General features: G+C 42.9%; 2 protein-coding genes across 2 annotated transcripts in view; both read left to right on the forward strand.

The window, feature by feature from the left end:
* Window positions 1-5,921, forward strand: part of aasdhppt (aminoadipate-semialdehyde dehydrogenase-phosphopantetheinyl transferase) — a 131,828-nt gene extending 125,907 nt beyond the window's left edge. The window contains exon 8 of the mRNA XM_052077807.1: window positions 5,912-5,921. The gene's annotated coding sequence lies outside the window, so the exon portion shown is untranslated. The remainder of the gene's footprint in view (window positions 1-5,911) is intronic.
* Window positions 1-15,078, forward strand: part of LOC127608583 (rho guanine nucleotide exchange factor 17-like) — a 44,108-nt gene that overhangs the window by 17,081 nt on the left and 11,949 nt on the right. The window contains exon 2 of the mRNA XM_052077737.1: window positions 11,984-12,061. Within this exon, the coding sequence (XP_051933697.1) occupies window positions 11,984-12,061 (78 nt within the window). The remainder of the gene's footprint in view (window positions 1-11,983; window positions 12,062-15,078) is intronic.

The raw sequence follows: 15,078 nt of genomic DNA on the forward strand, positions 1-15,078 counted from the left end.
ATGAAGGATGCCATCATGTCAATGTCTTGGCCTGTAAATGATTAAAAGCTCAATCCAATCAAAAATCTTGCGGTGAAATGAAAAGGCGACTGAGCTGATAACGGCAATCGGAGGAAGTTGGGAGACAGATTAATGAAGGGTACTTTGAATTACTTTTGAAACACTTTTGCCACAGGTGAAGTCCAGTCCAATCCAAACTGTTAAGAAAGGCAGAGTCCTAGCGGTGTTGTGATGTGGTGCTTTTTTTTTCCATGATTCCATAATTCTTTCTTCAGAATTAAGTGCTCTCCTATATATTTTTTCCCCTTGTACTTGCTCTCAAATCTTGAATTGAACTGTGCAAAGAAGCACTGAAATCTGCACTGGATCTGCGCTGTATGTGTGCCAGTGTGTGTGCCCGTGTGTGTGCGTGTGAGGACGACCTGGAATCCTGCATTCCAGTCATTTGGTTTGAAGCCAGTACATTCTGGAAACGGACATGAGCGCCAAAGGTGGAATTATGGGAAATAAAAAGGAAATTATAATTTTTTTTTGGGGGGGGGGCAGGGGGTGAGGGTGTTTCTTCCAATCTGAGGCATTCTGAATCTTTTGGGCCAGTCGCAAACCGCAAAGAAGCATCATGATTTCCTACTTTTTTCACATCTTCACCCTTCCTTATTTTCAATCCTGCCATAATTTATTCAAGCTTTCTTTTCATTGTCTTGCAGCAAAAAAAAAAAAAAAAAGTTTCTCAGTACTGTATTCCATTGGGGTGTACAATTTCTGGGGCTGAAAAATAACTTCCCGCTGAATGAGTTTTCCGGTAATTCATTTGTATTGTTTCCTGGTTATTGAATATACCAGATCGGTTTCATGAAGTAAGAGACTTTAGTGAGTGTGCATTCTCTGATCTAATCATTCCCTCTTTCAGCAACACTGGGACTGAGCCCACAGCCACGCGCGCACACCCATGCATGCGCACACACATGCAATACTGCCATATAAGGAGAGAATGAGTGCATGGTCGAAACAAGGGGGTCTCCTCTCTTACTTTTATCCACTTTCTTACTCTCCTGAAGTTCTTTGGCATAGGTTTCTTCGTTGCTCCTTTTCCATTTTAGTATGCCGTCTTATTATGCCGTCATGACCCCGAACCCACCCCCACCCACTTCTAAGGCCAAACTGTCACTCAGCGTAGAGGACGTACACCCCCTTTTCGGAGAAGTCTCCCAGCACAAAGCTTTTCTTTCCTGCCCGGCTTTACTGAAGGGTACACAAGAACAAAATGTCCCGTTGCTGCCCTGTTTAAATCCAACATATTTGGTCACATGACTCACACAGGAGGAAAGCCATTAGAAAATAAAATTGTTTTAATCGAAGCAAATGTGTGGCTAATATTAATGCGTATACAATACTTTCAATATATAAAACCCAGTCGACAGCTGCGCAATGTTGCGATGCAAACCTAACACTCTGCAAATTTTCGTTTGATTTCAGAAAATTCCAAAATCCAACATCACCCTCTGAAAAGTGTCCAACATCCAACTGTTACTTCATCGTTGAGTCACACTCTTGTTGATTTCCAAAATGACCTTGTGCCTCTCACGTTTATTTAGTAGCAAATGTTCATAGGCAAATATTTGGCTCGACGGTGTTTTGTGCTTACGAGGAGTCGCAAAGTCCACCGTGACATTGTGAGGGGATTTTTTTTGGACAGCGCACTTGTTAATGTTTGTACCATAAAAAAAGAGAGGGGGGGGGGGGTAGAGGGAGTGAGATAATGACAAAGTTAACCATTTTATGAGTGTAGCCATTTTCCATTGGAAATGACGTGGTCATAAACAAGACCCTCCCCTGTTAGCTTCATCGGTGTTTGCGTTACTCATCCAGCAAATACAAAGCGCATGAAAAATATGACTCACCATCGCCGCATGTTATGCAGAGTGGGCTCAGTGTGCGGGAATCTCCCATTCAAATAAATCTGTATTTTATGTAGGACTCCTGATACGGTCTATTACATGTAGCCTTCTCTCACTCACTCTCTTTCTCTCTCCTCATTCATTTCATGCTTTGTCCTCCATTCACATGTTTCAGTGGCAACCTGTGTTACATAGTAACGGACTGACCAATAACAGAAATCGAACTCACTGTCTGGCTACTTCTGCTCAACTCTCGACATCCCACCTCCAAAAGGTTGACCCGCGATTGAGGGTGTGCTGGTTTGACATCTCTGCCCTAGTTCATCCCAAAAGTGTGTGATTTGGTTGTGGTTAAGTCTAGTTTTCCACACTACATTCACTGAAGCACGTCTTCATGGACCTTGATTTTTTTTTTTCACTGGGGTGCAGTCGTTCCGGAACAGAATGAAACGCTTTGAAATTTGGAGGCGTACAATTTGTCTGTCGAGGGAAATTCTTTCTTCCTGTTAATGGTCGTACCGCTGCACCCAATCGATTAAGTTTCACACTCTGTAACTGTAAATTAAGGACTTTCTTAACGCTTTTATTCCCCATGACGTATAAATACATCAAGAAAAGCCACTTCCCTACCCATGCCTACCCATGACAAACTTATACGTCATTTACTTTTTTTTTCTTTGCGTTGTAGAGTGCAGAAGGGTCTGACGCAGCCTCTGACTCAGGATCAGGCTTGTCTGCATTGTTAATCATTTAAAATCTGTGCAGCAGGTGGCAGCGGGCATAAGGGATCAACCAGGATTGTGTTGCAGAACAAGTAGAGGGGGAGGGATGCATGGGCAGAGTTGTGGAGTCGCGTAGAGTCGGGTGGAGTAGCATGTCGTTGGTAGAGAGTGCATTCGAACCAGACATGATGGAGAAATCAAAATAATTAACCCGTGAGTATTCCTTTTTGGGAAGAAAATCTTCCACCATGACAAGCGGAGATGAAGTAGCTGAAAGCAGCAGAATGTGTTCGACCGCGCAAAAGTAAGAAGCAGCCATTAAGTGTGCACGAGCCTCATGCAAAAGCCACATTGCAATCGAAGGGGCCTTCGCAATGGCACCAGAATGTTGTGTGCCCTTTTATCAGGGCGATTGCTTCATTTTGTATCACTCGCAAAAAAAATGCATGCAAACATGCACGTGCGCACACTCACCTCTGTTCATAGTTCATTTTGTCGGTTCAATAGCGTGCTGATAAATATTTTCGCTCTGAAAACCCTTTTTGTGTTTGTTTTGTAGAAGGAAAGTCTTATTTAGATGTTGGAGATGTCACAAAAGCATATCATCTTGGCGCCATGCTTGAAATTATGCTTGGAATTCATGCTTTTATAAAAAGGTCTTTTTCTCAATTTTTTTCCCCTCAAAAAATGGAAATCTGATGACATTTAGCGATTTTCTAATGCTAATTGCTAAAGAACGGAAACATTTTTTTTTCTCCCCGCTGAAATAAGAGTCTCATCTTTCCTTTGGTAGGCTGCATCTTTATATCGCAATAGAACGGAATAATCCGTGGGCCCTGCAAATCAGTCAAAATCCATCAAACGGCTGAGGTTGAGGAATTTGCTCCAGTGAAATTGGCCGCCATTGGCTGAGCTAATCTAGCTCTATTTAAAGCATTCAGTGAAGCCCCACTGGGGATAGGCCACGGCTGTCAGGAACATACTGTAATCGCTGCATCAACCAAAGTAATACTTTTATTTCTTCGGCCTATGTGAATTGAAAAAAATAAAAAAGCACGACTACACTCTGTTTTCATGAGTGTACCAAGCCAAAACACAACCCTGTGTTTATTGTAAGGAACACACAGATATATGGATTTAAGGCCTTAGCGGAGGGTCAGGAATGTTAAGAAAGACTCAAAAGAGAAAGTAGAGGGAGCGTTGCCGATTAAGGGTAAGAAAGAAGTAAAATATAATTTGAAAAAGAAACTATTTTGTCACTGCCAATACAGTTCGCACTTTGGTGTAACATCAAGCTATTCAGTATTTACAGTGCATGTGCAATACTGATTGATAACTTTATTTGTGGTCCCGATCAATGAGTGCATTTTTATGTTTTCATGTACAGTTAGGTGGACTGCAGCAACCCGGGCATTCCGAGCTCATTTTTATATGTTGTGAATGATGATTGCACAGCACCGCACTTTCAGGTTTCAGGCAGTGCAGAATTTGCAAAGTTCAACCTGTCTTCACTGCAACTCCTAACGCTTACATTGTTTCTTAAGGCCGGAAAGGCTTTTGTGGAAGGGAAATTGTTTAAGAGTTAGTTTTGGCGGCATGCAAGGAATTTTTGAAATTAATGGAGATGGATGGACAGAGAGTGAAGGAAGGAAGATTAGAAAAGAAATACTGGGTGGGAGAGACAAGGACCCAGCAGAGGTATTTCCGGAGTAGTATTGGGGTTAGAGACTTTGTCTGTGATGGCTATCTTTGGAGCCCAGTGCATTATGGGATGAATTGCCGGGCAGAAATTGATGGGATTTCAGATTACTTGCTAGCACTGTGACTTCATATGGAAGAATGGATGAGAGGCTGTTCCTGGTGTGTCTTTTGAATTATGCATGGGTGGCAGTGAACTGAGCTCAGTTTACAGTAAAACTGACTCATAACTGCCGCCCCTCAAAAAAAACCCCCACAATAGTATATGTTCAAATGTCAAAATGTTTGACCAATGCAAAACAGCATAGCCGGACGGGCTCACAGAAATCAGCAAAGGTGTTATGTAATTGGAAACTTTTCAACCACTGCTACTTTAACATAAACCGAGCATATATCAATACTTGCAGGCGTATAATCGCTATTTTCTGCTCTTTCTGGGAACAACAACTCTTAACTTGAGCTCAGTTGGGGACCCCTCTCTCCCTCTTCTTCCTTTTAATTACATGCAGCATCTTCTCCCATTCGACTCCAGTGCAGCCCGACATCTTGCGGCATAACGTAGTACTACATTGAAGTCACGCACCACAAAATTGGCACTTGCAAGTAGAGTATACAGTTAAAAACGCACGCAGACACACACATACACACACAAACACACAAAAAAAAATGACATTTTGTAGGCGTGAATGATGAACTACTATATCGTGGGCGTTCAAACAAGCTGTTTGTTCTTCTTCTTTGATGTCACATTTTAAATCACTTGCACAATCAGACATTACTTTGTCAAAGAGACGAGCAGCTGGTGACCAGTCCTATGTGTACCCCGCCTCTCGCCCAAAGTCCTCCGAGATAGACTCCAGCTCACCCAAACAAGCGTTCTAGAAAATGGATGCTTGGATGAGCTACCTGTTTTTTGCTCAATATTATGAAATTGCTCATTGTTTGCTTTGTTTATATTTGCTTGAATCTTCCCAGTAGGTGACATTGAAGAAGCGCCTAACCATTGTGTGCGTCCTCTTGTGTGCATTACAATACGTGTGCCGGTGGATAAGAGCCCAAACCTATCAAAGACAAAGGCTCTTTTGACTGCGCATGTATCTCTCACCCATACACACACCAGCCAGCCTTGAGAGAATGAGCCGATCTGGTTACCTGTGTGTTCTCAATCTCACATGTGATGTAATTTCATTAACAACTTCAGCTCTGTAGTTTAATTCCCTGAATTGACAAACTATTGTGAAAGCAAACAACTCAAATTTAAAACTTAAAAGGGGAATGAAATATTGAATGGAATTGCTCCTTGACCATGAGACCCTAATGGAGGCCTTCGCAGTGGAAATAAGCCTTTTTTTAAATATTATGGCTGCTGCCCCCTTGTGGACAGTGAGTAATGCAGTATAAATTGGTTTTAAACCGTGTACCACACTAAATTGTCCTCACAAACAAAAATATAAGGCACCTGTGTGATATTCTCTTCTAAATTGTAGACATTTGATCATTTTGATTATTTTAGTTCCATAAAAACCCCGCCTACTTCCCGAAGATGGCTGGGATAGTCTCCAGCACCCCCACGCGACCCTTGTGAACATAAAGCAGATCGGAAAAAATGGATGGATGCATAATTCCATAAAAAATACATTGGGATGCCAGACTCTATTAGCTGGACCGCCCAGGTTGTTTGTTGTGGCATTACCTGTCTTTGTCTTTTCACCATAGTATTGACACACACACGGACACACGCGCTCACACACTTTCCTGAAATTAATGTAGCATCCATGCTTAATTTTGTTACACTTCATTAGGTTTTTGATGTTTTGCATGTGGGCGTGAACACAAATATGTAAAAGGTCCAACACGCCAGGTTGACTACTCACAGGTATTAGCACGCAACGTGATACAATGGCACAGGTGTGTGATGAGAACTTTGTTTTGATCTATTTGGGCAGTCACGCATCCACTGCTGCCGAGGCTAATATTTCACACACGCATGCACACCTTTCAATCCTCATGTGGACACCCACAAACTAACCCAGCTTTAACTCTAAAACCTCTTTCTGACTGAACAACCCGCCCACCCCCTCCCCCAAAGCTGTGTGGATGTGCTGACAGGTGTCATCGTTCCTCTCCAATGTTAATCTCCTCTGACTCACGCCTGACTAATGGTTAGGGTGTAAGGGTGATGGTGTTGACTGTGATGCACGTCATATTGGCTGTCGTTCGCTGATCCAGCCGGTGGGTGGGTGGGCGGGCGGGCGGTCAGGCCAATGTGCTATATCACATAAAAACAGCCATCTCCTTCTCAAGGGCAGACAAGATGCATGTTTGCATCAGAAGGTTGTAGAGTCAGCCCAGTTACGATCCAGCACATATGTGCTAAGTGGCATGCTGTTCACTGTGTATTTTAAAAATCTACAAAAGGTCGAATTGTAAAATAGAATGTAGCAAATATAGTCGCAAATATTTGTTTGATTAAAGTCACACCACTTCTTACTTTTTTTCCCCTTTTTTTCCTTTTTCTTCTTTTCGTGTGTTCCAGCACACAAAATTGAATCACCAAACGCAAATTTACTTGAACTAATATTTGGACATGGCGTGAATAATTTGGGGCTTGACTCTTAATATATTTTAACAGATTTAAATCGTCCACTAAGATTAATGTTTGACTTTTTTCATCCCTAACTAGCAACAGCACGTGTGGCAAAAATGTAGAGGATGTGAGTGCCACGATGTTGCCATGGATACATGTTATGGATGCTGGGGTTGTTTTTTTTTTTTCCTTTTTCCCCATCTCAGGGAACATTGATCATACTGTATTTCCTACAATTAACAATATTTTAAATAAAAGCAATCTCTTCCAACTACTCTTCTCTTCCAAATATTGCCATCATAATATCGTTCATGTAAAAAAAACCAACTCTTTCAAACACACCATATAATCTTCAATGAAAAAGGCGTTTCGTGAAGTTTATTGAACATTCTTAAATGTCACAGATGTGCAGATGTCCACCACTGCTAATAGTCAAAATTTTCAACCACCTTTGAATGTGGGTCTGCACTTTTGGTTGAATTTGCTTGTTGTCTTGGAATAAGACTTAGACACTCCCATATACTTCTTGAACCTGTTAAATGTAAGCTCAAAATGTACACTTGAATCACATCTTCATTGTTTTATTTCAAAGCTGTGGTTGTGGCGTCATAAGACGAAATCGTTAAAAAAAAACGGTCACTTTCCAAGTATTTCTTGACCTAATGTTTGCATCCATCAATTAAGTAGAAGGGAGCTCTCAGCGAAACAAGTGCAATGGCAAGAAGGCAGGTTTTTGTATGCTTTGGAAATAAGTCTTTGCTGTTATACAACAATGAGAAGAACACGCTTCATACACTGAGATGACGACCAATAAGAGGACGTCTCCGACTAGTTTCCCCCTCCTCACTTGCTTCCATCGATTCTTTATGAATGGATTGATCCGGTCTGGCTGAGCTGAGCGGAGCTGCGCGCTCGCGGCTAAGCGTCGGCTGTGTCTCATTATACACACTCGAGGGGAGGGCTGTGACACATGTACACGCATCAACCTGTGCTCATCTCTTGGTTCCATCATTCGTGGAGTAGAAGATGAAGATGCGCGCATGCTGAAGTGTGCTTCGTTGCCTTTACTGGGAGTGCGCGGTGCACGGTGACACACATGGTGTGACGAGCTTCTCACTTTGACTCACTCTGAAGACCAGAAGATTTTGAGGAAGGACTGAATTATTTTTGTTTATTTTGGGTGATTTGGGGATTTTATCTTTTTTGGGGGGAGGGAGCTGCTTTTTTGTTTTTTTTTTGGGGGGGGGAGAAGATGAGCTTATTTTGACTTTATTTTTCAGCCTCAATTTTTTTTTGTCAGAAGAAGTGAAAAATCAGATGATGCGAATGAAACGCAGATAAAAAAAAAAGACCGCAGGTGATTTCAGGTTGTTTCGACGTACCGCCTTGCATGCTGCAGATGGTTCGAACCCAAGTCCAGTTCAGCATCGCTCTGAAGGAAATGAACGGGGATAAAGGAGATGGAGGGGAGAGGGATGCTGGAGGAGAGGAACAAATGGACAGAACTGACGCTTTGGATCATTTCAGAAACAATAACAGGAATTTGAATGGGCATTGTGCCGCAAGACCCCACTCTAACCGAGAGGTACACTCTCCCTTTTCTTCTTGTGCAATTTAATTGAATTCCATCAAGACAGTCTGTCTGTACACTTATTTTGTTGCCCGTCCTCTTAGTGTGCTTTTTCTCTGAGGGATATTGTGTATTTCTTCTCTCTGTAGGCTGTAATGGAATTAGAGCTGAAGTGAATCACATGATAATCACTCGCAGTCATATTGACTCCCACCTGTCTATCTATTTGTCCATTCTCTTCTCTCTCCACCTTCACCCTCTCACATTCAGTGACTAAATGCTTTACTCATAGCAGCTGTTGTGCATTATGTGATCACAGGAGTACTGAACCTTAAAGACTTTGCTTGACAGAGGATGTTCCATGAGTCCCATGTGTATTTGCAAACTCTTCCATCGCCGTAATACAACCTCTGCTCATCGAGACACTCGTCTGGTTAATCCACATACAAGTGCATTGCATGTGTGAGGGACTCAAGTTAATCTTGTTAAGGGCAGAGAAATATGAACTAATTATTTTCTTCAGCTACATGATACTGTAAATCTTCCACACATTTATATTATCACGCCGGTCAGTTGTGGATCTGTTTTGCCAAGCATTCTCAGATTAACCCGATATGAAGTAGTCCCTTAAAAATTCCGTTCGTAGATCAAGTCTATTTTTCTCAAGTGTCGAGCATAAAGAGTGAAAAAACGGTGTCCTTGATTTTGGATAATAATAATTCTTCACTGTACATTGAAACTAGTTAGTGCTATTAAACGTTAATTTCACTAATGTAATTGTAGATCACTTTCTTACGTGTGTGTGTGTGTGTGTGTGTGTGTGTGTGTGTGTATATACATCTCTAATCTATCTATCTATCTATCTATCTATCTATCTATCTATCTATCTATCTATCTATCCATCCACCCATCCATTTTCTGAACTATTTTATCATTATAAGGGTCGCGGGGCATGCTGGAGACTATCCCAGACGTCTTTGGACAGTAGGGAGGGGCGGGGACACCATGAACCGGTTGCCAGCCAATCGCAGGGCACATAGAGGAGACAAACAACCATCCACGCTCACACTCACATCGAGGGACAATTTTAGAGTGTTCAATCAGCCTGCCATGCCTGCTTTTGGAATGTGGGAGGAAACCGGAGTACCCGGAGAAAACCCACGCAGGCCCAGGCAGAACATGCAAACTCCACACATGGAGGCCAGAGCTGGAATTGACCCCGGTACCTCTGCACTGTGAGGTCGACGCGCTAACCACCGGGCCACCATATATACCATATATATATATATACACACACACACACGCACACACACAATTATTTTTTTTTTGGGGGGGGGGGGATATTAGAAGTAATAATGCAGTTGTGTGTTGGATAGCTATTGATCCCTAGAGAGTAGGTCACAGCAGCCCGTGAAGTGCAATTAATGAGTAAGAACACACCCACATGCTGTCAGTGCATGATGGCATAACACAAGGATGGCACGCTTTTTCTTAACATCACATCTGTGGAGGGATAAAGGCAAGGAACGGTGATGACTATGCACCGTGTTTGGTCTCGAGGGCAGCCTGTTGCTGCATCAGCCAGGCTGTTGCTATAGAATCTTGTCAACAAGGAAATGGCAGAGGACAGTGGTGTGGGGAGGGGCTTGATGCATGAAATGAGTGGGCTTAGATGCGCCGATCAGGATTAACTGTTTGGCTGAGCTAACCAACTCAGATTCACTTATTTATACATACATGGCTGCAAAATTGTCAGACCACAGTTAGGTTTCGACATGCCTTGATGAACATTAATCCTAACTTAGTCACACACACACACATAATCTTCAAGAATGGATTTTCTCCTTGACCAGGAAAAAAAAATTATGCTGCCTTTATCCATTCTTTTAGAAACATAAATTCATGATGGTGAGAAAAACTATTAGGACAGTACAGGGCCGTGACATTACACATTCAGTAAACATTGTGGCCTTGACTGTATGACACCTACGTCAAATACAGCATGTCAAGCTGAGCCACGGGAAACGTGATGCATGAACTCGTTCGTGATGCATGAACTCGTAGCTGAACTTGGTCCGACTCCTGTCTCTGTTGTCTTCCCTCCTATGCTGCTTGAGCATGTGATTTCAATGTAGAGGAACGACTTTCTTTGTGAATCAGCTTTCAGCGAGCTCTCAGAGGCACTCACACTTGTGTGGTCGTGGCATTTCTCCACCGTGTGCTCGAATGCTCTCCTTCAAATCTCTCCAGAGCGATGGCTGAATCCCTCCATTCATCCCCCTCTTTCTCCCGATGCCAGCCACATACGGCCCTGACCGCCTGTCAACAGGTGGTTAATGTGTCTGAACAAAATCCACCCGGCAGCCACTTTATCAGTCTAGTTCAAGTTCATCATTCACCTTAACGTGGCCAATCTCTCGTGATGGAATATGACAGAATGAAAATCAACCATGCATACTCGTCAAGGATGACACCACTGCAGCCACAAAGTCGCCGACACTATTAGCCATGAACAGGCGCACAAACATTTCTCCCATTCTAATCTTCCTCTAAACGAGCCCTTCCCCCTGAAATCCGAGGATGGAGCATTAATTGTTGGAGGTTGTTGGTCATCGTGCCTGCCGTTATAAAGTTGAAAGCGGGGTCACACCATAGCCTCATCGTTAGCGCATTTGTCTTGGGGCGAAAGGTTCAAGCTTGAAATCTCAGCTCAGGCTGTCCTGAAGTTTGCGTGTTTTCTCGCATAGTACTCGGGGTTTCATTCCACATTTCAAAAACCAATGCTTGACTGTACCCCTCCTTTCAACCCAAAGCCAGCGAGTATAAGCTGTAATGCGGTTTGTAGACAAAAAGCCAAAGTTCTTCGTTTCTGCAATGGTCCTCCTGCCTTTAGCTCTTTAGTCTTTGCAGTCTGAGTCAGACCTATCTCTTAACCGGCGTTACCATGGTTACTTGGTTGCTGCCAAAATGAAACCGGAATCCCGAGCATTATTTTGTCGCCGTCTGTTTCCGTGCGCTCGTGTGCGCATCTGCACTCCACTTGACAAAATGGCAGCGGTGCATAGAAACATATCTTTCACCGCATTTGTGTAACCGAAAGCAAGAAATGCACTTGTTGAGTGACGCCTTACACACAGTCACAACCGGGATGCCCGCACAAATTAGTTTTTCAGTTATTTTTTGTAGTTATAGCTCAGTGATGCTTGAGGGCCTTGAATTCCATGACCTAAACTCAGCTTTCTCTCTGCAGAAACGTGTGGCTGTTGAATATTTGCCACTATGTGATTGTTACTGTGCTCTTGTCAACGTTATGTAAGATTGTAATCCGATCAATCAAATAGAAAATATGGAGCGTGACGGACAAGTGCACGAATGAATCATTGTTTTGTTTTTTCAGTGTGTTATCTTGCCAACCATTTCATATTATAAAAAAAATGTTGTAAAGGGATACATGTTACAATGAAAAAGGTTATTCGTGTCATTAAACGTCTGACTTTCTCCTTTGCAGGACATGAGAAAGCATGTGATGATGACACTGCTGGACACAGAGAGATCATATGTGGAGTCACTGCGCACTCTGATTCAGGTAATTGCGCAGCTGTATTACGAGGAACAGCAAATTCCTTTTTCTGCATTGTGTGTGTTTTTTTTGGGGGGTCGAGGGGTGATGACAAACACGCATTACATAAATTACAAATACAGGCAATAAAGGTGTTATGTAATCCACTTATCTTCGCGCATTCGCCCCATCAGGCTAATCTGCTAACCTCATCACGTCTCACTCTCATCAGCATTAGCAGCACCCGTGTATGGAAAGCCAATGAGGTCGTCTCGTATACCACCACTTTCAATGTTTCCCATCAGGACAACCCCCTCCCCCCCCCTCCTCTCCCCAATTTTAAAAAATAAATACATCTACAAGTCATGAATTTAATTCTTCATCTTTGTACCCCATCATTTTTGGAACAACTCAATGGTTCCAACTTTGAAGGAAGGATTTGGGGAAGGCTCCCCCGTCCCTCTTCCCTTGACTGTGCCCTCGTGCTAAAATGCAACGACTGTGCTGCTGTTTGTCAGCAAGCAGCATTGTGTGTGTCATCTCCAAATTTTTGAATTGATTTTATTACACCAGGGGTGGGCAAACTTTTTGGCTCGGGGGGCCGCATTGACTTTTAAAATTTGACAGAGGGGCCAGGTCAGCACGAGCTATGGTACATTAAAAAAACTGCATTTGTTGACAGTCCATATGAAACATCAACAGAACAAAGCATGAAATTACTGTATTAATATACTTTTTTAAATGACAACAGTGTTGTTGATGACCTATTTTAGCCTGTGCATTGCTGCAGATGGGTTGTGATCAGACCAGTAGAAGTAGAGCGATACAGAGGTACTAGGTGGTCAAAAAGACCCCCGCCCCCCTGTTCTGCAACTTCAAGTCAATACAAGTCCAATTGAAATGAATGCAATCATTCGCATCGAACCTTAATTGTGGACCAACCTTCGGCGGGCCGGATTAAAAAGACCCACGGGCCAGATTCGGCCCGCGGGCCGTACTTTACCCACCTCGGTATTAGACTGATTTAAAGCCCTCAGGGGAGAATTTATTTTAATTTAATTTACACCCTGCTGTATAAGTTTTGGTGTGCGCCGCACAGAGAGGCAAACCAAACACATGCAGGAGCACATGGCAGGGGAGATGCCAGACAGATGGGATGCAAAAATAGTCCTTCTCCCCTGAGCTAAGTCATGAGGGGTTTAATGGCCTGCTCGAGGGCACCTTGACAGACTCGAATATTATCTCACCGCCTGCATTGATTGTTTTGATACTTTGCGTTTTCACGGTTAGTTTAACTTCTAATCTCGATGATGAACTTTTCAGCGTATTTACATTTCCCATCACAAAAACAGCCAACGGTGACTCAATGGGACAAACTCTGATTTATTCATGGGCTGACGCAGGCTTGTTTCCACGGATTGTGTGACAGTTGGGATTTCTCTCAAGAAGAAACCGAGATATTTTGACTCCATCAATACATCAGCTCTATGAAAAGACCCAACGATGTCAGGAGCGACATTCACAAACACACACTCTAATTGCAACACTTTGCGCTGAAATGAATCCCAACATGAATATGTAGGTGCAGTAACACCCCCAAAAAAATCATCTTTCCACACAATCGCTTTCGTCTATAAACAACACATGTACTCTCCAAACAACTACACACACGCACACAATCGAGAGAATGTGTCACGCATGATCATCATGTGTGACCCTTTCTCAGAAACCGATTTAAGCGCATATGCGACGCATAAGCATCGCAGATGGACGCTCGCATTGCTGTACTTGTCCCTATGCGACCGACGGGGCCCTTGCACCATTGCGTGTGCCTTCAAAGTGATAAAATCATGCTGTGTTCCCATGGCGACCCGGAGAAAGCGTTACCACAGTGACCGACTGCAAACCGTAGCTGCAGACTCCTGCAGAGGATCTGCTCCTCTGAGACTGCAAGCTCTTTCGTTAATGGTGTTTGGAGGCTTAGAATTTCACCCTTATCATGTATATTTTTACAGCTCAACCAATGTAACATTTAAAAATAGAGAAAACCAGAGATAAAAAATGTTCACTTGTTGGGGAAGATGCTTTTCGCAGTTTATCTACATTGTGATTGACTGGGTAGGCTTACGTGAAGTGATAAATATCCAATTAAAAGTCGAATCTCACTTTACGATAAATATCAGACGCAACTACACTGTGCTTGGCGATCTTTTTTTTTTTAATTGCTTGCCGTAACAAACAACAAATTCATGTAAACTATTTACTCTTCACAAAAAGCGTACAAATGAGAGCCTGTCGCTGAATGAAAGAGAAAAACACTTCATCACAAGCCGGAAGCTTCTCAGTGTGAACGAATGAACAATTTCAGAGCCCTTATGTAACACGTCGCTTGCAAATAGATGAAGGAACTTGAAAAATGACTTTTCGACCTCCATCCTTGTCTTCGCCACCCGCGCTTGAGCTCATCATCACTCTCATCATTTAATCATTCATCAGTGGACTGGTGTCCTTTTGTTTTCTTTTTTTTTAATGACAAATCATTTTCAAGTCTTATTGATCTTCAAAATCTTCAAATGCCTTGATATCTCAGGTACATGCTACGTAATCTGTGATAGTAGGTCACCAGTGTGGCCTCACTGAGGCCACCTGCCAGAGGGTGGACTTGTTTGATGAAATATAAATGAAAGGTGGTATGTGAACTTCCGTTCCAACCCCCAACAGAGCCACAAAGGCTTTCCAACGATGAATAGAATGATGCAAACACCCACAGGACTTGTTTTGGTGGAACTTTCATGTGTATTTGACCGTACATTTCCTGCGCCGTGGTGGCTGATTGATGAGCACGTCCTCCTCACAGTGCAAAGGTCCTGGTTTTGACTTCAGGCCTTCCTGTGTGGACTTTGCATGCTCTCCACGTGCCTGTGTGGTGTTTCTTCAAGTGCCCTGTCTTCCTCCCATATTCAAAAAATGGCAGGCAGATTGAACACTCAAAATTGTCCCGAGGTGTGAGTGTGAGCGCAGATGGTTGTTTGTTTCTATGTGCC

The sequence above is a fragment of the Hippocampus zosterae genome, chromosome 10 (assembly GCF_025434085.1).
Source record: "Hippocampus zosterae strain Florida chromosome 10, ASM2543408v3, whole genome shotgun sequence".
In the NCBI taxonomy this organism is placed as follows: Eukaryota; Metazoa; Chordata; class Actinopteri; order Syngnathiformes; family Syngnathidae; genus Hippocampus; species Hippocampus zosterae.